Below are 25,114 nucleotides of genomic sequence, written 5' to 3' on the forward strand. Positions count from 1 at the left end.
GCACACCCGCGCCCCGGGGCCGGCGAGCGGTCTCGCGCCCCAAGCACGCCAGTGGAAAACGCGCCACCACGGCGTTTGGTCTGCTCGGAAAACTCAAAAGAAAATCCTGTAACAAAACACTACAATTAGTTGCTAACTCGTGAATCTATTTTTCGCCGTTCTCTAAAAAAGGTTATTTTGCTGTTTATTTTTTGGCTGACGGTGGCGAGGGCGCCGCGTGTAAGCCGGTTGCCATGGCGACGCGCCCCAGACGCCGCCGAAGCCTACCGAAGGGCGGCGGGGAATCGCGAATGTACAGCTGAAATGTAGTGACGCATGGGACCTGGTTTCGGAAAATGGTGGGAGATTCGAGTGGAGGAAATTAAACGGGAACATACGAGTACTTAATGTTCTATAGTGTACAACGTCATGTCTGAAATACACGTTTCTTGTTAGTGGACTGAATCTAACAGATAGAATTTAAATTAGTCTCTCTCTGGTTCAGAAAAAGCTTTTTATGCTGCTAAATATTAACTGACCAAGTTTTTCAGGTCTGTAATACACGAAATGTCTTATTGGTGGACTGTATCTAACAAATAAAAGCTGCTGGTTGAGAAAAAGCTTTTTATTTTGACCAAGTTTTCAGTTCAGTCAATTGATGACTGCTTCCTTTATATTGATTTGTATAATTTTGTTTATTACCTAGTTTAAATACATTTTTTTAATAATTACATTGCTTATAAGTACGGATAATACTTTATATGATAAGTCAGTTTTTGTATTTATTTTCGGCTTAAAAATTCATTTTAGGCGAAAAAGAAATAATATAATTTTATTCTTTTAAATCATTTTCACTACATTTTCATAAATATCACTTTATTTCTAATCATGGCAAGTGGAAAAATGTAGTCTCTGCCTATCCCTCCGCGAAAGAGAGGTGATGAATTAGATATGTATCAAACGTAAAAATGGGAAATTAGTTTCATGAGAATATGCCGCGGCTCTGCCCGCGAATCTGTAACAAAAAGTACGCTTAATTTCATTTCCCGCGGGAATTACGGGAAATCCTTTCTTAGGCTTTCTTCTTTATATATTTAGATTGTTATAGATCAAATTCTACATACATACAGAGAGCAGCAGCATACAGAGATACAGAGCCAACAGTCTTGAAAAGACTGAATGGCCACGTTCAGCTATTTGGCTTAATGATAGAATTGAGATTCAAATAGTGACGGGTTGCTAGCCCATCGCCTAAAGAAGAATCTCAAGTTTATAAGCCTATTCCTTAGTCGCCTTTTACGGCATCCATGGGAAAGAAATGGAGTGGTCCTATTCTTTTTGTACTGGTGCCGGGGACCACACGGCACAAATTCAAATTCTAAGGTTGAATAATTGAACCATACATACGAACTCACACATAATCACGTCTTTATGCTATACGCGGTGGACAAAACCAGCAGTTTCGCGAAAACTCTAAGGCCTTGTTCAACTAATTGACTAATGATAGAATCGAGATTCAAACAGAATCCCAAGGTAATTAGCCTATCCCTTAGACGCCTTTTACGACACCAATTGGAAAGCGATGGTGTGGTTGTTTTCTAAAATGACGGAAACCAAACAATTAAACAATTGTACCAATCATACACACACACACACATAAATACATGAAACATATATATTTTCTAAAGGCCTTTTAAACAAGGATTATGAAAATGCGAAAGACGCTTTTTAAAAATAATTACAGCAAAAACTGTCCCCGCCAAAGTACCGACAGATTGAGAGCGGGCTTCGGGCGCGATCCGGGAGGCCGTAAAATCGGTTGTTACTTACCGTCAAAAAATAAAAAATGAACAGATGTTACTTACTGTAGTGGTTCATTTACCGGCTCCGGCTTATATTTTCCTAAAGTTCACCTGTTGTAGCATTCTGTTTGTTGTGTACATACATACATAGATATGGTCACATCTATATCCCTTGCGAGGTAGACAGAGCCAACAATCTTGAAAAACTGAATGGCCACGTTCAGCCTTTTGGTTTGATGATAGAATTGATATTCAAATAGACTGGTTGCTAGCCCATCGCCTAAAAGAAGAATCTCAAGTTTATAAGCCTATCCCTTAGTCGCCTTTTACGACGTCCATGGAACGAGATGGGGTGGGTCCTATGCTTTGTTTTTATTGGTGCCGGGAACCACAAGAATGGTTAGCTCAAAAAACGTATTGTCGTGTAGTTTATGAACGGGCCTTGTGTCGCAATGATGAAATAGAAAAAAGGTTGCACAAAAATCTGCATTATTTACAGCTACAGGAACTGAATGAAAGATGCTGAAGAATGTTATAATACCCTAGGTACATTTATACAGCGAACTCATGGAGTGTCGCTAAGGACCGGTCGTGGAAATACCAGCGAGTAGGTACTCCACAGTCTCAGTATGTAGTCACAATAAAATAAAGAAATATGTGAAGAAAAGAAGAACATAGGTTAGCAATTAAACTAATGTACAAACATAATTCAGTGACTTATGTAGCGGGAGCGATGATTCGGCTCGACCGCCACCAAAGGGAAGATCTTCCGCGAGGCTAGGTGTTATGCCTGGGGAACCGCGGCTCCGACGATGTTGTGTCGGAGGTTGTATATATAGCTCCAATCCGTGAAATCTCTGAAATCGCGTTCTAGATACTTCGCTGCTATTGGTTGAGCGCGTCAATTTCTTCGAGATGATTGACAGTAGTTGTTTGATTGGATGTTGTGACGAGTGGCGTAGAGATGTCGCCACAGTACTCCCCCCCAAGACCGGAGGTCTGAAGTCTTGATCTTGCTGTGCAATCTGTGCTTCGGTAGCTTGCAAGTGCCAGTTGTCTTCCAGTGAGTCGGAAGTTGCTCGAAGTCCTAGTGAGTCAGGAGTGAGCCGTAGCGTTTGCTCGTAGTCTGCGGTGAGTCGAGACAGTAGAGAGCGAAGTCGACTTGTCGGCGCCGGTAGATATCGTGCAGAGCTGCCACGCTGGAGAGAAGAGCGGCCGTCGAAGAGATCCAGGCGTGGGCTGCGGTAGATGCGTCGGTCGCTGAAGTCGATGAGAGTGAGTGCGGGTGGAGACAGGACCAGGAAGCTCGGTGAGTCGGCTGCGATGGACCTGCTGCGATACCCAGTTAGTTGCTGGCTTGCTGTGAGACTGCTTGCAGAGTGAGGAGTGATGATGCTGAGGATTGGAGTTGATGATGATGGAGAAGGTTGCTTCCAATCACGTCGGGGTCACCAATGTAGCGGGAGCGATGATTCGGCTCGACCGCCACCAAAGGGAAGATCTTCCGCCAGGCTAGGTGTTATGCCTGGGGAACCGCGGCTCCGACGATGTTGTGTCGGAGGTTGTATATATAGCTCCAATCCGTGAAATCTCTGAAATCGCGTTCTAGATACTTCGCTGCTATTGGTTGAGCGCGTCAATTTCTTCGAGATGATTGACAGTAGTTGTTTGATTGGATGTTGTGACGAGTGGCGTAGAGATGTCGCCACAACTTACTTAAACCCGTACATCAGACTTTTTAAATTTGAGCACCATGACTGTTCGACCACTGTCACTCAATTTCAAATCTTAATCCGCAAAAAACTAATCGACGTGAATTTCTGAGGTGGCATTTCGACACGTTCTTTATTCTGCACAAGCGTATACAAGCTTCAATCAAGGCGAGAGCTGTTTTTGCATATTTTATATAGAGCTATTTACCGTTTTTGAATATTTTACACGAGTTATCTGCCCCGTTTGTCTTAATCGACGCGCGCCGTGGTAAATCCGGATATCCGGCAGATTTCAGGTTTATTTCCACTTTAGTGCTAACTTTTAATAAATATAACGAAATTTTATATACAAATGGGTGAATTTTTATTCAAACATACATAATACATATAATCACGTCTATATCCCTTGCGGGGTAGATAGAGCCAACAGTCTTGAAAATACTGACAAGTCACGTTCAGCTGTTTGGCTTACTGATAGAATTGATATTCATACAAAGTGACAGGTTGTTAGCCCGTCGCCTAAAAGTAGAATCTCAAGTTTATAAGCATATCCCTTAGTCGCCTTTTACGACATCCATGGGAAAGAGTTGGAGTGGTCCTTTTCTTTTTTCTATTGGTGCCAGCAACTTATTTTCACAGACCGATCAGCTGACTAACCAATTTGTATGGGAGAGTAACATATTTTTTTAAGATCTTTATCTTACCATACAGCTGAACGTGGCCTTTCAGTGTTTTCAAGAGCGGTCGCTGTCTACCCATAAGAGATATAGACGTGACAATATATGTGTAGGTATCTTAACACATATATTGTCACGTCTGTATCTCTTATGAGACTTTATGTTATTCAAGAACATTATATCTCTCTTTCTCCCACTCACAATAGATGCATTGTCAACTTCTTCCTGTTACATCCTTACCTATCCAGAGAAGAACCATGGCATCTGGCCATGGATTCCAGATTGGGTGAGTCAGGTTTGTACATAAAGCGACTCCCATCTTACCTCCGCAATCTTTACAGGAAACCTTTACCCATTGGATAATGGCATAAGTATTTCCGTCCTTAGACCCCTTTTACTACATCCATTGGAAAAAGAGTGCTCCTATTCTAAAGTGGTGGGAACCATATGTCACTTATATTAATAAAAAACAATATGTACTGCCATTTTGAAATAAAAATAGGTGATTATTGAATCATGGGTGGTTCTGCAATCTCCAGTATCCCACATATTAAAATATTTAGTGTTATTTTAAAGACAGATTTCGTTAAGAATACGAGGAATTTAAGATTGATTTTATAGCAATGTTTTACGGTCAATTTTCATTTATTATCGTCTAACGGATACACGATTCAAAATTTATATTTATGGTTCTATTACCCATCCATCCAACGTCTGTATCCCTTGCGGGGCAGACAGAGCCAGCAGTGTGTGGCGACATCTCTACGCCACTCGTCACGACATCAAATCACACAACAATTAACAGTCATCGCGAAGAAATTGACGTGCTCAACCAATAGCAGCAAAGAATCTAAGACGCGATTTCAGAGATTTCACGGATTGGAGCTATATATACAACCTCCGACACAACATCGTCGGAGCCGCGGTTCCCCAGGCATAACACCTAGCCTGGCGGAAGATCTTCCCTTTGGTGACGGTCGAGCCGAATCGTCGCTCCCGCTACAAATGTTTAAAGACTGACAGGCCACGTTCAGCTGTATGGCCTAATGATATAAATGAGATTCAAATAGTGACAGGTTGCTAGCCCATCGCCTATTAAGAAGAATCCCAATTTTATGAGCCTATTCCTATTCTATTTCCTACTAGAGTTTTAAGTGCTACCGTATTTTTTTACCACTAAGAGAGAATTACCACGGAAACTTTTACTTCATTCTCCATAACTCCTTTCCTAGGAATGGTCGTACGTAGTAGCGTTACAATTATCTATAGCGTTGTAAAAATAGTGTCTACAGCGTTGTTAAATAGCATAGCTTCGTAGACGTTTACGCATTGTCTACGTCGTAGCACTAAACCCATTTAAATTATGTAAGGAAATCGGTAAACGCGCCATCTATTACTAAACAGGCGAACTACCAATGCAAGAATTACTAAAAGATAAACAAGAAATTGAAGCTTGCCGACATTATTATTAAAACATCACTCAAGTAACAAAAAAATATAAATTCGTCAACAAATTGTGACTGTTCATAAAATGCGTGATGTAAGTATGCCTTTTTAAGTAAATAGATTGCAAATTTAAAAAAAAAACACCTGTCCGCTGTCGATTTGATGACACTTGTCATTGTCAATTGTACTGTGCAAGGCAAAGGCAGAAGAAATATTTTGAGGTTATTTTCGTCAAATTGTTTCAGAGAAAGAAGAAATTTAAATAAATAATGTAAACTTGTTATTTCTAAAAATAGATATTTAAGTACCAACGTATTGTTCAAAATGTCTCTTATTAGAGCTGGACTACAAAAAATATCGAATGTTTTCAGTAGTGGTGCAGGTAACTCAAAATATTTAACAATTTACCAATATTATGCAAAACAACTTCATTTCCCAACTTTGTATATTAAGTACCTATAGCAAATTATCTCATAAAATATTTCACCATAAGAGCGGCGGCATTTTAAAGTCATTAATTATCATAAAGAATAATGCGGCGCAATATTATCCATACACAAGTCATACATTCTATTTGCTACCATCCTTACATTGGTTCCAATCTCAGTTGTGTGTCTTTGACTTGAACTTTCACCACAATATTCCTATTTGATCAAGGAACCTTTTTCGGGTCTTCCCTTCCAACATTAAAAGGCTTTCTCTTTGTGGATAACATAATACTTGAACCAATAAGTTTTTAGAAACAGGTAACTTAAGTGTTTTTAATTTTTTTCAGGTGGCATTTTATCAAGGTTCAGTTCCAACTTAGCAACACTAGAAAATAAAACTGTAGATACAAAGAAAGATGTCATTGCTACATGTAACAAAATTATTGAGGAGAACAAGTCCCGTAACTTTGCTATAATTCATCTTTTGGGCAAACAATGGCGTGTGACTGATGGAGACCTACTCGTAGTTGAAGGTTATTGGCCGCCAAATATAGGCGACAAGATTACTCTTGACAAAGTTTTGTTGGCTGCTACAAAAGATTTTTCTCTGATCGGCAGACCTTTAGTTCAACCTGGACTTGTGACAATTACCGCTACTATTATCTCAAAAGGTCTTTCACATACTCGAACCCATTTCAAGAAGAAGAGAAGGAAGCAATTCATGAGAATTAACTTCCAAAGAGCCCAACAAACAATGCTGAGGATAAACTCTGTAGAGATTGCTAACAAAATCAATGATGTTCCCAAAAATGAGTTTTAATTGTATTTTACTATGTAGATAATAAAACTAGTTTGTAATCTAATTATCATTTTATTTTTCATTATGCTTTTAAAGGTTAATTATCAAAATTTACACTATCACAGTATTCTTGAAAAACTTTTTTATGATCCTCCTTCAAAAATCTTTTCATGCCTCTAAATAAGTAAAATGTTTTTCTGTTTTCCAGTAAGTTTTTCAATGTTTGTAAGAATATTAAATAGTTTCCTTCTTTCTTGTATGAAGATATTGAATGTTGAAATTCTTTGTATTGTTCAGGCTGTAACAAAATTTTTATTTCTTTCACAAAGTCAATCAAAGAAGTAGGTGCCACCTTCTCTACAGGTATAGGATTCGTAGTTTCACCACTTGTAAGATTCTCTTCAAAACCAAAGGGCTTTATCTTCAATTTCTTTTTCTTGGCCACAGCTGTGATACTACTTGTCTCTTCTATACTTCTTTTGTGAATCTTAACTAATGAATGTGATGTTTCAGCTGAAGAGTTACTACAATCTAAAGCACTAAAAAGATCCTTTGCTTGCTTAGGTTTAAACTCATTAACATAAGCAGATGTCTGAGCTTTTTTATAAAAATCCATTGAAAAATTAGCATACACCTCATTTGAGTTTGGATATTGATTTACTGATTTATTTGTACTTTTTTGGACTACTCTAGTTTTAGATGATGGAAATGATACACCTGCTATGTTGACTGAAGTATATTCTTTAGATGCATTATTAGACTCATGTGCTAGTAAAGGTTTTAATTTTGGTGGAGGTAACGTAGATTCGGCATTTTTGAAAAATCTGCATATTTCACTAACAGTCTCTCCAAATTTATTGGAAACATGAATGTGATCTCTTAACCAGGCTGACAATTGGCCTTTCAATTTTGGACTGTTGAATCTAGTATCGCAAAGAAGGATGGCTCCATAATCATTTTGATGTCTTATAACTCTTCCAATAGCTTGATTCACTGCTCTTGTAGCTTCTAATGAATACCATTCATCTCCTGATAAAAAATCTTTTTCTTTTATTCTAAGTTCTTCTAAATACTTTTTCTTGAGAACGATTCTTGGATCTTTTAAAGGTGGAAATGGTAATCCAGTTATTATTACTGCTCTTCCATTCATATCAGCAAAGTCTAAACCTTCTGAAACTTTTCCTCTACATACAGCCATAAAACAGGCACCTTTGGTACTTGGGTCACTTATTTTGGAATAATATTCATTTATGATAGCATTAAAAGTGTCTTTTCTCTGAGGCTCCACAAAAATTGGTTTTATGTTATGGATACTTGACCATATACCTTCTGCTTGCCACATTTCTTGGCACTTTGTCATAATAGGGTATGAAGGAAAGAATATTAATAAACCATCTGGTATTACTCTACAAAAACTCAATATAGTACGGCCCAGTGATGAAATATACTTAGGATTGTTTCTATTCTGGTAATTTGAATTAAGTGGTGTAGAATCTGGGCCTTGGCCTATAATTTTCACACAGATTTGATTTGCTTTAACAATATGTGGATTTTCTAACTGGACTCCAATTGGAATACCTAACTCTGATATCAAGGGTTTCAAAGGAGCTAATGTTCCACTGGTTAGAATAATACTTCTGACATTCTGTTCAATCAGTTGCTTCATGCCAAACCCTGGACTGAAACACCAATAGCTGAGTACACGCTCAGAAGTTTTAGTACTAGCAATTTTTAAAGCTCCCCATCCATCACTTTTCTTATTATTCTTCTTATCTTCAACTTCAACATGCACTTTGTAACACATTTTAACCCTTTCCTTATAAGCATGTGTAGTACCACTAAAAACAACAGTGAGCAAGTCAACCATTTTTTGTAATCCAACTCCTTTACGTTGAAAAGGTGATGCACTAGCTGTTGACAAATACTGTATTAAATTTCCAATCAAAGTAATAACAGCCATTTGATTATGATCCTTGATCTCGGCTTTAGCTAAGAGTTCGAATATGAAGCCTCCCGGATATGTACTACCTTCAGTACCAACATTTATTTCATCTATAGCTTTCTCAAATGCCAGCATTATTTCTTTCAAGACACACAAATCTTCACAAGTGAAATCCTTAGGTTGGTTGTTATCTAGTGACATATCCATATGTTCCTCCGAATTCTCACTGAATGATTTCATTACATGGGTGATCTCATCAATGCAAAGGGCAACATCAGTAGTCCTGATTTGCAATGATGCAGATTCTTCACACATTTTCTCCACATTATGCGCTTCATCTAAAATAATTATGTTATTCATTAAGTCAACTCCATTTGCTTTCCTCGACTTAGGATCCAAAATATAATTGTATGGCATAAATATAATGTCAGCATCTTGCTTCAGTTCTTTTGATAAATAATAAGGACAACATTTTAATTTCTTACCAACAGAAACTAAGTCTTCTATATCTAAAATCTCATCACCTTTTACCGATCTATCCTCTTTCTTAGATTCAACATTATTAAAAAAATGGCATGTTCGTGATTTTACTCTTAGTTGGCACATGTGTACTTTATTTGAATTGTTGGTCTCTTTAGACACTTCAGGATGAATGCACATTTGATCTCTTGACCCCAACACAGTGGCTTTGACATGCCTGTAACTTGATCTCTTTAATTCTTGCATGGCTTGAGTCAACTGCGAGTGGGTTCGAGATGAGTAAATGATTTTGGGCATTCCCCACGAAGCATTTTCTTTAGCTTTACCAGCGCCAGACTTTAAAGTGTCGCGCAAAGTTCCACTGAAGTTACCATGTTCCGAAAAGTTTCCTACCTGCGCATTCATTTGTAATTGGGCTTTCTTGACTAACAACCATGCTAGTGAAGAGCAAAGTAAGCTTAATGTCTTCCCCGTGCCTGTAGGAGACTCCAGTAAAGCGTTCGTATTGTTCTGAAGACTTTCTATCACTTTTTCCATGTAAGCTTTTTGTACATCATAAGGATCGAAAGGGAAAGTTACAGGTATACCTGATATCATTACCTCGGGCATCTTACAAAATGAATGTAATCTTTTTAAAAATAAAAACTACACTTCACCCGATACAACCCGATTTATACTAGTGCAAAAATCAAAACAACACTACACACACCTCACACCACTCATTTTAGAGAAAAGTGACAGTCGATTGCCGCCAAAAAACCAACTATGGTCTAGTTTTTTGTTTTGACATTGGATATCAGTTATCGAAATCACAATTATTTTATAAAGGCGCAAATTTTTGATACACGTTATCAGTGTTGTAAAACTTTAATTACAACAATAATAACAATTAAGAAAAAATATAATTTGTAACGAGATGGCTGCTCAAAAAGCACAATGTACTTTTTCCTTTTCTTTAAAATTGTAGAAAAAAAATATGCTATATTGACAATTGACAGTGACAGATATTATAACCTCAAAGTTTGTTTTTGTTACAGCGTCGAGCGAGAAAAGTCTGTTGCGGATCGAAACACACGTACTAATCTCATTTAAATTTTTACCTTCAAATATATTCTCAATGTGATAAAAATGAAAGTGTCTGTATCTCAAGTGTATACATCGGTCGCCTGCAATCGCACACCGGAAATTGTAGACTGGAATAATGAAGGAATCATTTGTTTTGGTGCTTCATATGCTGTTGTTATTTACAATACGGTAACAAACATACTAATTCAATCAGTATTAGATTTTTAAGCCATCTGATGGTAATTGCATGGATCGTAGCAACTGGAAAGACGTAGTAAAGAGGCTTGATTTTATGTATTTTAGTAATGGTACTTAATGGTTACTGCAGCCTTAGGTGATGAAAGGGTCTTGGATGTTGAAAAGCGATTTTACCGAAGAATTTATATATTTAAATGCAAAAACTAAAACTTATACTCTTACTTTTTTTTTCACTTATTTAATTTCTTTCAAATAACACATTTCTGTTACAGAACATCAAAGGCAAAGATCCACTCACAGTGCTCAGCCATCACCGGTCTTCCGTAAACTCTGTGAAATGGGTCCATGAACCAGACGGCACATGTACAGAGTTGGTGTCTTGTTCTGCCGATAAAACTGCAGCCATCTGGTCCCTAAAGGATGGTGCATGGAAGGTGACAGCCACCTTGAAAGGACATACTGAAGGAGTGACATGTGTTTTCGGCATTTACACGAAGAATGATGATCTCGTTGTGTATACAGCTGCAATTGATTCCATGATTAAAATCTGGGAAAGATGTGATGGTATGTCTCTATCTATTACGTACATATAGTCACATCTATATTGCTACTGGGGTAGACAGAGCCAACAGTCTAAAAAAGACTGAAAGACCACGGTCAGATGTATGTCTTAATGATGGAATTGAGATTCAAATAGTAACAGGTTGTTAGTCCATCACCTATAAGAGGATTCCCAAATTAATAATCCTATCCCTTAGTCCCCTTTTACAACATCCATGGGTAATATAGTGGCTCTGTTCTAAAATGCTGGCAACCCAATGGCATTATCTTTAATGGCAGATGTTAAAAGAGTAACAAGCACAATTCCTACTCACCAATTTTTTAAATTAAAATCCTTAAAATACTTCTGTGTCACAGAGGCCTATCTAATAAACTTACTTTACTATCCTAATTTCAGAAGTCACAACCCTCAAGCAAACTATAAGCCTTAACTCAGGCCTATGCTTAACTCTCCATGCTCATCTACTGCCTAGCAAGCAGCCTGCATTGTTCTGTGCTATGGATGACAACAAGATACACATGTTTGCTGGAGACGAGTACCATAGAGTTCACACCCTGGCCGGCCATGAGGACTGGGTGAGGGGGCTAGATGTTCTTGATGTGGGTATGTTGGAAATCAGACCATTGGATTTATCTACTGTTTTCTTCGTAGCCTGAATGGTCTTCTTTCCCCTGGCTGTTAGTGAAGGTTGCATTTTCACCCCTCTGGATAGGAGCCTGGGATATGCCTTTGACCATACCCCTGGACTGGGTGAGTCAGGTTTTTACATGAAGCAACTCCCATCTGACCTCCGCAACCTTTGCAGTAAACCTAACACGCATCTGGTTTCCTGAATGTGCAGGTTTTCTCACAATGTTTTCCCCCCACCTTAAGGGCTTTCGTTAAACTAATGTACATCATTTTCTAAAATAGTCATTGGTACATGACCGAGATGGGATTCGAACCTGTGCCTTTCTGCGCATCATGTATTTTAAGCGGGCACCTTACCGATTTGACCACCGACATTTTTTTATTCCTACCCAAAATAGTGGATTAAAATAATAACTACTTATTTACCATGACCATGAGTGAGATGTTAGCACGGTAGAGGGGGGTCGGTAATGGTCGAGAATTTATTTTAAAAACTTATGTATGAATGTATTTATATCTATGCTATTCTATTCTAAGTATAATTTAATATTGTGAAGTTGACGTTGTTGATGAAAATGCTGCAGTGCAGTTTGTTACCGCTTCTTCTGCACTGACGCTTTGAAAGCGGTAGTTAACTTAGTTTTTAAGTAATTTATTTGACGTCAACCAATGTTGTTAAACCATACGACAATTATTAAGCGATATATAGTTTCCTATAATAATGAATAAAAATTTTGAATTTAAAGTCATAAGTGTAAAAAAAGTGAAAAAAAGTTAAAGGATTGTAACTAGTGTCGATCTCTGTGAAAGTTTTGAAGCGGCTGTAAACTTAGTTTTAAGTTATTCATTTGATGTCAACCAATGTTGTGAAACCAAAAGATATGATAATTAAAGTGACGTTTGTAATGTACCATAAAAATTTTGAATTTGAAGTGGTAAGTTTTATTTTCCGCTGTGTCTAAATAGTCATAAACACGTTCATTCTTTCATTTATATAGTCACGTCTATATCCCTCGCGGGTAAGACAGAGCCAGCAGTCTTGAAAGACCTAGGACACAGGACTGTTAGGCTTAATAATAGAATTGAGATTTACACAAACACTTCGTTTCACGATTTTGTCCTTGATTTTTACCATTATAATGTCTGCATCATCACTTTACAACATTTTTTCTCCTTAATTTCAGACAACGACACCATACTATTAGCATCAGCTTCACAAGATACATACATTCGTCTCTGGCGCATACAAAAACACGTGCCACAAGAAGAATCCTCAGAGATCCGAGTGGAGGAGAAACTGTTTAGCGCGCACGGCTGCGATTGGTCCGTGAAGCTTGACGCCGTATTGGCTGGTCACGAGGGCTGGGTGTACGGAGTTCAGTGGCACCCACGTGTCGATAAAGGTTAACATCATTTTTTAACGCTTCATAGCGACATCTTTGGGCTGATTTCAGCAAAAATTCCTAATTCGCACAAGAAAAGTTACAAGATCCATGTGGTTCCAACGGCACCAAAAAAGAATAGGACCACTCCATCTCATTCCCATGGATGTCGTAAAAGCGAGCGCATGTAGCGACCAAGGGCTGTCCTAAAAGCCTATGCTTTTAAACTTGGGATTCTTATTTTAGGCGATGGGCTAGCAACCTCTCACTATTTGAATCTCAATTCTATCATTAAACCAAGCTGCTGAACGTGGCTTATCAGTATTTTACAGGCTGTTGGCTCTGTCTACCCCGCAAGGGATATACACGTGATTGTATGTATGTATTTAAATATTTTATTGATTTAATCATAATAACAAAACTCAAACTTCTGTGTATGTGTTCTGGATGATTGCTTAAGCCTTTTAAAAAATTATACCAAAACTAAATTTGATTAATTGTTACGAGTATTTTTTTTTAAATATGTTTTTTTTTAGACAAGCCAGTATACCGCTTACTTTCCTCCTCGCTGGACAAAACGCTCATAGTTTGGGAGCCAGAGTCCTCCCCACACAAAGGGGAAGGGGAGGGGGCGTGGAACGAGCGTGTCCGCGTTGGTGAAGTGGGAGGGAACGGACTTGGGTTCTACGGGAGCCGGTTCGGGCCCAAAGGGGATAGCTTCGTGGGACACGGGTATAACGGCTCGTTTCATATTTGGAAGTTGATGAAGGTATTTATTTATTTAAAACTTTATTGCACAAAAATATAATAAATGTAGGTACAAAGAGCGGACTCAATGCCGTTTGGCATTTTCTACCATTCCACCAGAAGACCATTAGGTCTTCTTATATATTTATTTATTTCTTAAAAGAAATAAATAAATAAGAATTTCTATTAAGAAATAAATAAATATATATGGGACAAATTTCACAGATTGAATTAGCCTCGAAGTAAGTTCGAAACTTGTGTTACGAGATACTAACTTAACAATGCTTACTATATAATAAATTATAAAGATAAACATCCAAGACCCAGGCCAATCAGAAAAACTTTAAGTTGGTTAAAGGTATGTTCGAGGACTGTATTTAATTTTTTTTCAAGCATGTAAAAATATAATTAGGATCTAACAATTTTGCCAAATTTTTTTTAAGTGTTTTGATACCATAAATATATCGTTGTCTTTGTTGTGTGGTTCCCGGCACAATTAGAAAAATAATAGGACCAATCTGACTCTTTCCCATAGATGTCGTAAATGGCGACTAAGGGCTTATAAACCTGGGATTCTTCTTAAAGGCTATGGGCTAGCAACCTGTCACTATCAATTCTATCATTGAGCCAAACAGCTGAACGTGGCATAGTAGTCTTTTAGAGATTATTTGGCTCTACCTACCCCGCAAGGGATATAGACGTGATTATATTTATATACAGGGTGACTTTTAATTCAACTGCATAAATTTAACTGTTAAGTGTACTCATCTAAAGGAAATTTAAAATCGTTAAAAGAAAAATATCGGTTCATATTTCAGAAAGTACGAAAAAAAATAAAAGTATCAAAATCCACGATCGTAAATACGTAATATCACCCCCGCCGGCGGAAAAGCGACGCGTAAGATTCAGAGGTCAACGACACAATTCATTCAGCTGAGCGATCTCGACAACTCTGTACTTTACTTGATCTTGATACTAGAAAAATAATTTATTTTTCAGACATTTATTTACTTACATGTTTAGTAATAATTTCTTTTTGTAGTATTGGTCTTTAATAAAGCGTGTGACGTAGTTTTTGAGGGTTATTTAAATGTGAAAATTGAATATTGTTCTTTTAACATCAGGAGACGGGCCAATGGGAGCCGTCAGTAGTGTGCGGCGGCCATTTTGGTTCTGTCGAGGACGCTCGGTGGGAGCCGCGGGGACGTTACCTCGTGAGCGTCTCCGCCGACCAGACCACGAGGCTGCATGCGCCGTGGAAGAGACCTGATGGTGAGTACAATGTACCTACATGTATTTTTTTCTGTTTTTCTTTTTCATATAAATAAATATATACGGGAAATTACACAGATTGAGTTAGCCTCGAAGTAAGTTCGAGACTTGTGTTACGAGATACTAACTCAACGATACTATATTTTTATAATAAATACTTATATAGATAAACATCCAAGACCCAGGCCAATCAGAAAAAGTTCTTTTCTCATCTTGCCCTGGCCGGGATTCGAACCCAGGACCTCTGGTGTCACAGACAAGCGTACTACCGCTGCGCCACAGAGCCGTCATATGGTGCAGTAAAGAGTCTATCTATCTATGTATGACAGGACACTGACTCGAGTGGAATAACAGAGAATGTGCCGTGTGGTTCCCGACACCATTACAAAAAAGAATAGGACCACTCCATCTCTTTCCCAGGGATGTCGTAAAAGGCGACTAAGGGATAGGCTTGTAAACTTGTGATTCCTCTTTTAGGCGATGGGCTAGCAACCTGTCACTATTTGAATCTCAATTCTATCATTAAGCCAAATAGCTGAAGGTGGCCATTCAGTCTTTTCAAGACTGTTGGCTCTATCTACCCCGCAAGGTATATAGACGTGACCATATGTATATATGTATGTATAGACTAAAATCTCACAATCCAAAAAACATTTTTTTACAGGTTCCGTATCTAAAAGGTAAAAACGGGACCCTATTACTAAGCTTCCACTGTCTGTCTGTCTGTCACCAGGATGTATCTCATGAATTTTCAAAAAATAATGTATTTCCGTTATAATGACTGAATGGCCACGTTCAGCTTATATTAGTGTATATGTACTAATATAAGCTGAACGTGTGCATTCAGTCTTTTCAAGACCCATAATGTTGTTGACCAATAAGTTTCAAATGTATATTACCTAGGGTTAGGCCAAGAATGGCACGAGATAGCCCGTCCTCAAGTGCACGGCTATGACATGTCTTCGCTGGCTGTATTACCCAACAACAGCTTCGCTTCGTCGGCCGAGGAGAAAGTCGTTCGCGTTTTTAAAGCGCCACATAACTTCATCAACAACTTTAAGAATATAACCGGCATTGAGTTGGAGGAAACTGATGATAAAGGTATGTATTTAAATGAAAAAAATATATATGTTTAAAAAATAAACTTCTATTTGTGACGTCATTCCGCCGTGGTATCCAATGCAACAATGGCATTCGCCTTTGGTCTACTTCTGCGCTAGAAATTAACATATTTAAAAACAAGCTTCAATTTGTTAGGAGTACCCGTAATCGTCAAATATGAATGAAAAGAGTGTTTTGAGTGTGGAGGAAGCGGGAGAGGTCTGTAAGGATCGTAGCAAGTGGAAATCCATTGTCTCTGCCTACCCCAATGGGAAACAGGCGTGATGGTATGTATGTATGTAAGCTTCAATTTGTGTATTCTCCCCTACAACTATATCCTTCGCCTTTGGTCTACTTCTGCGCTCACCAAGTTGAGTAGCTCGCTATCCTCAGGCGGCTTCTTGCTAGATCTCGTGTCTATAGTTAAACCAACAACCCCTTGAAAATTGTAAAACTAGTCTTTATAAAGAATGTGGTTTTTCTATTTATTTTTAAATTATCTCTCGACACTCACGTGCGACGTTTTACCAACACGTCAGAGTGGCGCCCAACGTGGGGCCACAAAAATTGAGAGAATAAATTTTGATCTAGTCCAGTCCCATAATTTTTTAGCATTTTATTATAATTTAATTTCACATAAGACTTGTCGCGAGAAAAGGTGTGAGTGTTAGTATCTTTTTAACAATATAGATACTAACGGGATTTAGTTAGCCTCGAAGTAAGTTCGAGACTTGTGTTACGAGATACACAAATATACAAATATTTTATAGTAAACACTTATCTAAATAAACATCCAAGACGCAGGCCAATCAGAAAAAGTTCATTTATCATCATGCCCTAGCCGGGATTCGAACTCGGACCGCCGGTGTCACAGACCGCTGCGCCACAGAGGCCGTCAAAAAGCATTTAAATAAGTTTTCGCCCATAGTAATTAATGAAAAAGTGACCTACGTCCCTAATTATTTGTTTACACACTTTCAGATTTTTAATCTTAAGTATGCCGTGTGGTTCCCGGCACCAATGAAAATAAAAATAGGACCACTCCATCTCTTTCCCATGGATGTTGTAAAAGACGACTAAGGGATAGGCTTACAAACTTGGGATTCTTCTTTAAGCGATGGACTAGCAACCTGTCACTATTTGAATCTCAATTCTATCATTAAGACGTGAACGTGGCCATTCAGTCTTTTCAAGACAGTTGGCTCTGTCTACCCCGCAAGGGATATAGACGCGACCATATGTATGTACGATCGCGTTCATATCTGCAGTCATAGTTTTAAAATTCTTACGGGTTAAAATAGCGTGCACTGTGGTTCCACTAGACACACACACACATGCATATTTAAAAAGAATAAATACTCCTTCAAATGAATACGGTCTTTAATACCAATGATTACTAAGTAAAACAGTTTATTATTCTATGATATATAACATAACAAAACAGAAAGAGACGGTAATCAACGATGGCCGAACTGGGCCCGATAATTGTCGATCGAGATATCGTCGTCTCTCATTATTTGCATAAGATTTGCCTATAGAGGGAAGCCTGCGACTGCCAGACTTATGACATTTCAATAAGGTTGAAAGTTTATCTGCACACGACCCTAACATAGGTAGTGGTTCCTTTGAAAGTTATTGGGTAGCAATTTTATTACTTGTGTGAGCAAGTGAGATCTAAGATATATTAGATAATCTCGCTTGTTCACACTCGCTTGTTCTAGTTACTAGCGTTACTTGGATTCCGAAGTTATTCAAGGATATTTTTGGCCTATTAAAAAAAAATAGTGTTTTTTAATGTTTCAAGGTGCCATTTGAACTAAGTAACTGACTGACTAACTAACTGATATCTAAGAATTACAAACACGGAACGTTGTCTTCAAACATGGAAATCAGCAAGAAATATTAAACAAGAGGGAGAAAATAAAACATTCAATAATAAAAATAAGTAAATTTTATTGAAACAGTTTACCTATAACCTATAGTTTTGTTTACATATTGATGATTATATAAAGTTATACATACAGCATATTACACTAATTGTATCATCTACTTATCTCCTGTTATTAAGGTTACAGCTTAATTATTCGTTTTCATAAAGAAAAGATATTGAAGCTGTCCTTAAATACTATCTAAGTAATTAGTAGTTTTAATATAAACTGGCAGAACCTTTCACGCACTACTTATATGGACTCGATGCACAGGTCACAAATGATATTGTTGGCATATCATCAATCGGATGAATACACCGCACAGTTGGTAACATGGTTTCTTCCAGCACTTGCACATAATGAGCAGCTGTAGCGCGTCCTGCTATCCACACCTGTTCCCCAGGTCCAGCAGCACTCATCCAGCCCCACATATTTACAGATATGTGTCCAGACTCCATATTTGGCACGATATTTTTTTCTTCATACCGAGTTGCATTTCTTCGCCATAAATGAAGCCTACCGTGTTGTGATCAAAATCCAAATACTGCCAAACAAATTCTAAACGTCTTTGCTTATTTATTTCGGATAAATACGGCTTTCTTGCTGGCTGTCTGTGGTGTAGTCCCTCACGATGCAAACTCGACGAACAGTAACCACTAATGTGTCGAACTGTTCCGCAAATATTCTGGTCGGTATGAAGCCATTATTTTCGTACTGTTCCACCATGGATCTCCGCTGTGTGGCGTGTCGCTGTGTTAATTATTAGCGGACGACGGTCGCTGCGCGGTCGACTTTTTACACTACCCTCTTCTTGATGGCGCGTTACCCAACGTTTCACCGCTTGTTGTTTATTGTGTTATTTGTGTGAATGTGTGAGTGATAGCAGCGGTGCAAGCTATAAAGTTTTGCGAACTATGACTGCAATTATGAACGCGATCGTACATATGTATGTATGTAATCTTAAGTATTATTGATTCATTGATTACTTAGGTCCCGAAGGAGCGTCAGTGCCGTCTCTGGGTTTGTCCAACAAAGCCGTGTTTGCAGACTCCGAGCTGGACGACGAGAATGACGGCCACTTCGTACCGGTGGATTTGAAAGGTACAATGCTTTATAACGTTTATAAGTCTCATTCGCCAATTAGCGATGACGGGAACCGAATGAATTCTCAGTGAAACGACCTTATCACAAGGACGTAAAGTTTAGAATTCAAAAACAATGTGTCTACTGCTATCTCGCTCGCTAAGGTCGACCGTGTAGTTTGTGGCTTCAAATAATTAGTTAGACTTCTGCGCACGATATATCTGGGTATCATATAAAGGTGCTAACACTGTAAGCATATTACAGGTATTTTAGAACGTAAGAAAATGAAAGGACTTGTGTGACGCCTATTTCTATTCAAAGTTTGGCTAATTGTGAATTATTGTTGTGATCGTCGACCAATGTTTTGAAGCCAAAAGATATGACAATTATAAAGCCATATATAAAATGTCCCTTAATAATGAATAAAAATGTTTAAATTTGATTATCCTTTACATACACTCCAGAGTCGCAAAAGATATGACAATATTGATGTGTGAAATGTCCTTTATAAAGATTTTTTCTTTTTTTAATTATGCCGTGTTAGTGCCTTGTGGTTCCCGGCACCAATACAAAAAAGAATAGGACCACTCCATCTCTTTCCCATGGATGTCGTAAAAGGCGACTAAGGGATAGGCTTACAAACTTGGGATTATTTTTTAGGCGATGGGCTAGCAACCCGTCACTATTTGAATCTCAATTCCATCATAAAGCCAAACAGCTGAACTTGGCCCATCAGTCTTTTCAACACTTTTGGCTCTGTCTACCCCGCATGGGATATTGCTCGTAACAAGTTTTATATTAGTTATTAAGCTTAAGGAACTGTGAATACGCGTTTAGGATGCTAAGTTGGAACAATTTTAGTTATTAAGAAACCTTGTATCTTATTAGTTAGTGTCTGTTGTGTTGTTCTAATAAATAAATAAATTGATATAGACGTGACTATATGTATGTATGTATGTTATCCATTACATACAATCCAGAGCCGCCGACCGAGGAGACTCTGATGCAGCACAGCCTATGGCCGGAGTCCCACAAACTATACGCGCACGGCAGCGAGGTGTTCGCGCTGGACGCGGCCCGCGACGGCGCCGCGCTCGCGTCCGCCGCGCGCGCCGCGCTGCCGCCGCACGCCGCGCCTGCGCTCTGGTAACACATAAACACACATACATACATACATATAATCACGTCTATATCCCTTGCGGGGTAGACAGAGCCAACAGTCCTGAGCGGACTGATAGGCCACGTTCAGCTATTTGGCTTTAAGATAGAATTGAGATTCGAATAGTGACAAGTTGCTAGCCTATCGCCTAAAAAAAGAAATCTCAAGTTTGTAAGCCTATCCCTTAGTCGCCTTTTACGACATCCATGGGAAAGAGATGGAGTGGTCCTATTCTTTTTTGTAACACATAAACACACACATAAATACATACGTACATACATACATACATAAGTACTGTTGAAATTATGAACGCAGACAATGTTGTGAACGCGACATATGAATACCTACCATAGATGTCGCCACTGTTTGATATCCTTTTTACTCTGTGTTTTTTTCTAAAATATACTTGCTTGGTCATTGTTCATTGCTCCGCATTTTATTTTATCTCCCTAGATTATCAGCTAATAACCACATTGATATATCAGTTTTCTTCAAGTACATACATACATACGTACGTACGTACGTACATACGTACGATCGCGTTCATATCTGCAGACATAGTTTTTAAATTCTTACGGGTTAAAATAGCGTGCACTGTGGTTCCACTACATCTAGTGGAGCCACAGTGCACGCTATTTTAACCCGTAAGAATTTAACACACACACATGCATATTTAAAAAGAATAAATATTATGAACGCGACCGTACATACATACGTACGTATATACGTACATACATACATGCATACATACATACATACACACACACATCCATACATACATAAAATCACGCCTCTTTCCCGGAGGCAGAGACGACATCTTTCCACTTGCCACGATCTCTGCACACTTCATTCGCTTCATCCACATTCATAACTCTCTTCATGCAAGGTCGGCGGCTTCGGGTATTCTTGACCTGACCCTTTACCAGGACGCCCTTAATTTGATCAAGATACGTTCGTCTAGGTCTTCCCACTCCGACCTTTCCCTCCACACTCGCCGACACGTGTGTATAGAATAGAAAATATTTATTTTCAAAATTGGATGCAAGGTATCACTTATTGACATCACATCACTTAAATCTAATTGTAACTGCTACCGCTTCCAAAGCGCATGTGTAGAAGAAACGCCGGAACAATCTACACTGCAGCATTTTCATCGGACGTCAATTTACAAATATAGATCTCTTAAATCTAAATCGTGGACGAATGTACATGTTTATTGTGATATAAAATACATTGTGATATAGTCACGTCTATATCCCTTGTGGGGTAGACAGAGCCGGCATTCTGAAAAGACTGCAGGGCCACATTCAGCTGTATGGCTTTATGACGGAATTGAGACTCAAATAGTGGCAGGTTGATAGCTCATCGGCTATAAGAAGAGTCCCTTGTTTATAACGCTATCACGTAGATTCGAGACTGTTGGCTCTGTCAAAGACGTTATATGTATCGAATCTCGACCAGGGCATGATGAGAAAAAAACTTTTTCTGATTGGCCTGGGTCTTCGATGTTTATCTATATAAGTATTAATTATAAAAGTGCCGGGTGGCACCAATACAAAAAAGTATAGGACCGCTCCATCTCTTCATCACTCTCATCCATGGATGTCGTAAAAGGCGACTAAAGGATAGGCTTATAAACTTGGGAATCTTCTTTTAGGCGACAGGCTAGCAAGCTGTCACAATTTGAATCTCAATTCTATCATTGAGCCAAACAGTTGTACGTGGCCTATCAGTCTTTTCAAGAAGGCTCTGTCTACCCCGCGAGGGTAATAGACGTGATTATATGTATGTATGTTATTTATTATCCACACTAATAATAAAGAGGAAAGATTTGTATTTTTGTATGTTTGTGTGGAATAAACTCAAAAACTACTGGTCCGATTTTGATAAAATTTGGCACAGATATAGAATAGACCTTCAAAAGTGACATAGGCATAAATTTGTTTTTACACTTTGTTTATTTCAAAATATAAAACACAAAAATATGTCCACCCGTGCGAAGCCGGGGCAGGCCGCTAGTATATTATATATTTTTACAGGGACACCTCGAACTGGCAACAAATACAGAAGTTAATATCGCATCAGCTCACCGTGACACAACTAGCTTTCTCGCCGGACGGTGAACACCTGTTGTCGGTGTCGCGTGACAGAAAGTGGACATTACACCGTAGGGTGCAAGGTTCGAAGTCGTTCGAGACCGTGGCGTTTACGGACAAGAGCAACGGTGTGCACACGAGGATAATTTGGTGTTGTGCGTGGGCGCATGATAGTAGTATGTTCGCGACTGGATCTAGGGAGGGGAAGGTTGGTGAAACTGTTATTGGCTTCCTTGAATGGCAACATTTAATTTTTTTAAATGTTGCCATTCAAGGAGGCTATTTTCTTAATATAATTGTGTGATCACAATTTTATGAAGAAAAATTAACGTTTAAAAATCTAAATACATATAATCACGTCTATATCCCGTGCTAGGTAGACAGAGCCAACAGTCTTGAAAAGTCTGATAGGCCTCGTTCAGCTGTTTGGCTTAATGATAGAATTGATAGCGACAGGTTGCTTAAACAAGAATTCTATGTTTATATGCATTTCTCTTAGTCGCCTTTTACGACATCCATGGGAAAGAGATGAGAGTGGTCCTATTATTTTTTTATATTGGTGCAGAAAACCACACGGCACTAGTGTATATTTCATTTAAATAAAAATCGTAACTCTACGTACGTAAGTAAATTATCAGATACATATAGGTAATATATTAAACATATAATTATCATTTTATTTTCAGGTATGCGTGTGGTCAAAATCGTCCACAACTAGTCAATCGTCGCTCGGCGCATACGCATTACTCGGCAAACCTTTGGACACCAACATTTCTGTGACAGCACTTGCGTTCGCGCCGCTGACAAGAGATGGCGCTAAAGTCGTGGCGGTCGGGCTAGACTCGGGCAATATAAGGTTTTACAAGTTTGACGGTGAAGATTGGAACTTGCTACATGAGATGGATAATAGGTAATTATTATCTATACTAATATTATAAAGCTGAAGAGTTTGTTTGTTTGAACGCGCTAATCTCAGGAACTACTGGTTCGAAATGAAAAATTTTTTTGCGTTGAATAGACCATTTTCGAGGAAGGCTTTAGGCTATAGAACATTACGCTTCAACTATAAAGAGCATAGAAATAATGGAAATTGTGAAAACAAAACGGGGAAAATTATTCATTGTTGAGGGCTTCAATGATGCCCAAAATAACTATTCCACGCGGACAAAGTCGCGGGCACAGCTATTATATAATATAAAAGTAGAATTCCTCATAATAACTAATATAAACCTGCCAGCCATTCCATATTATTTTAAATTGCGATGCCCAAAAATAGGACCACTCCGTCTCGTTCCCATGGATGTCGTAAAAGGCGATTAAGGGATAGGCTTATTAATTTGGGATTCTTCTTTCAAGCGATAGGCTAGCAACCTGTCACTATTTGCATCTCAATTCTATCACTGAGCCAAAAATCTGAACGTGGCCTATCAGTATTTACAAGACTGTTGGCTCTGTCTACCCCGTAAGTGATATAGACGTGATTATATGTATGCATACGCAATGAATTCTAACCGATGTTCTTACGGAGTGTATAAACATCGTGAGGGACCCCAACGCAACATTTATTCGAAACTGAAAGGTCTCATTCAGTGCCCCTGACCACTTTAGCCACGGAGGTCAAAATTACCTATTCAAACCTTGTAGTACTTTTGAAAGTTAGTCTTAGTCCAGGGACTTGAATTCGGTACTCGCAGATTACGAGTTAATTCACTAACTAGTAGTTATAATTAGATTTAAGTTATGTGACGTCAATAAGTGATACCTTGTATTCAATTTTGAAAATAAATCTATTCTATTATATTCTAACTAATAATGTGTGTTTGTTACAGTGCATCTCATCACCTCACCGTCAAACGGTTAATGTTCAGACCGAGTGAAATTACAGAACCCTTGATGTTGGCGAGCGCAGGCGCAGACCACTTTGTTCGGATTCACGCTGTTACTATATCTTGATAGTTGTATATTATGAAATAAATATGTATTATGTATGTTTGTTGATGTCTTTTTTTTTTCAATACTACTACTACTTGGTACATTTCGATGCCGTGTGGTTCCCGGCGCCAATAAAAAAAAGAATAGGACCACTCCATCTCGTTCCCATGGATGTCGTAAAAGGCGACTAAGGGATAGGCTTACAAACTTGGAATTCTTTTTTAGGCGATGGGCTAGCAACCTATCACTATTTGAATCTCAATTCTATCATTAATCCAAATAGCTGAACGTGGCCATTCAGTCTTTTCAAGACTGTTGGCTCTGTCTAGCCCACAAGGGATATAGACGTGACCATATGTATGTATGTATGTATGTATATTTGTTGATGTCTTTTTTTTCAATAACTACCTGGTACATTTGTACCAGGTTATCAAATTGGTAAGGTGCCCAGTTAAAATGCGTTAAGCGCAGAAAGGCACAGGTTCGAATCCAACCTAGGCCATGTACCAATCACTATTTACGAACATGTACTGGACAAGTTCAAGCCTATTTACTCGTTCCTGGCGGCCGACCATGAAGCCAAATAAACCGAATATCAGCGAAGATGAGCAAAGGGATTCTTTTTTTAGGCGATCGGCTAGCAACCTTTCTCTATTTGAACCTCAATTCTTTCATCGGGCCAAGCAGCTGAACG

General features: G+C 38.5%; 3 protein-coding genes across 3 annotated transcripts; 2 read left to right on the top strand and 1 right to left on the bottom strand.

The window, feature by feature from the left end:
• Positions 1-5,799: 5,799 nt before the first annotated feature.
• Positions 5,800-6,907, top strand: LOC106130122 (large ribosomal subunit protein bL21m). The gene is made up of 2 exons (XM_013328891.2): positions 5,800-5,998; positions 6,392-6,907. Exons 1-2 carry the CDS (start codon positions 5,941-5,943, stop codon positions 6,862-6,864), a joined length of 531 nt encoding a protein of 176 aa, XP_013184345.1. The 5' UTR covers positions 5,800-5,940; the 3' UTR covers positions 6,865-6,907.
• Positions 6,902-10,047, bottom strand: LOC106130118 (regulator of telomere elongation helicase 1 homolog). Its single transcript, XM_013328885.2, has one exon. It carries the CDS (start codon positions 9,872-9,874, stop codon positions 6,941-6,943), a length of 2,934 nt encoding a protein of 977 aa, XP_013184339.1. The 5' UTR covers positions 9,875-10,047; the 3' UTR covers positions 6,902-6,940.
• A 245-nt stretch (positions 10,048-10,292) lies between these two features.
• On the top strand, positions 10,293-24,467 carry LOC106130119 (elongator complex protein 2). Its single transcript, XM_060954855.1, has 12 exons — positions 10,293-10,519; positions 10,801-11,092; positions 11,487-11,693; positions 12,905-13,123; positions 13,639-13,871; positions 14,974-15,121; positions 16,025-16,222; positions 19,141-19,251; positions 20,214-20,379; positions 22,432-22,696; positions 23,175-23,398; positions 24,318-24,467. The coding sequence occupies exons 1-12, from the start codon at positions 10,394-10,396 to the stop codon at positions 24,439-24,441; spliced, it is 2,313 nt and encodes a 770-aa protein (XP_060810838.1). The 5' UTR covers positions 10,293-10,393; the 3' UTR covers positions 24,442-24,467.
• Positions 24,468-25,114: the final 647 nt, after the last annotated feature.

The sequence above is a fragment of the Amyelois transitella genome, chromosome 5, assembly GCF_032362555.1.
Source record: "Amyelois transitella isolate CPQ chromosome 5, ilAmyTran1.1, whole genome shotgun sequence".
Taxonomy (NCBI): domain Eukaryota; kingdom Metazoa; phylum Arthropoda; class Insecta; order Lepidoptera; family Pyralidae; genus Amyelois; species Amyelois transitella.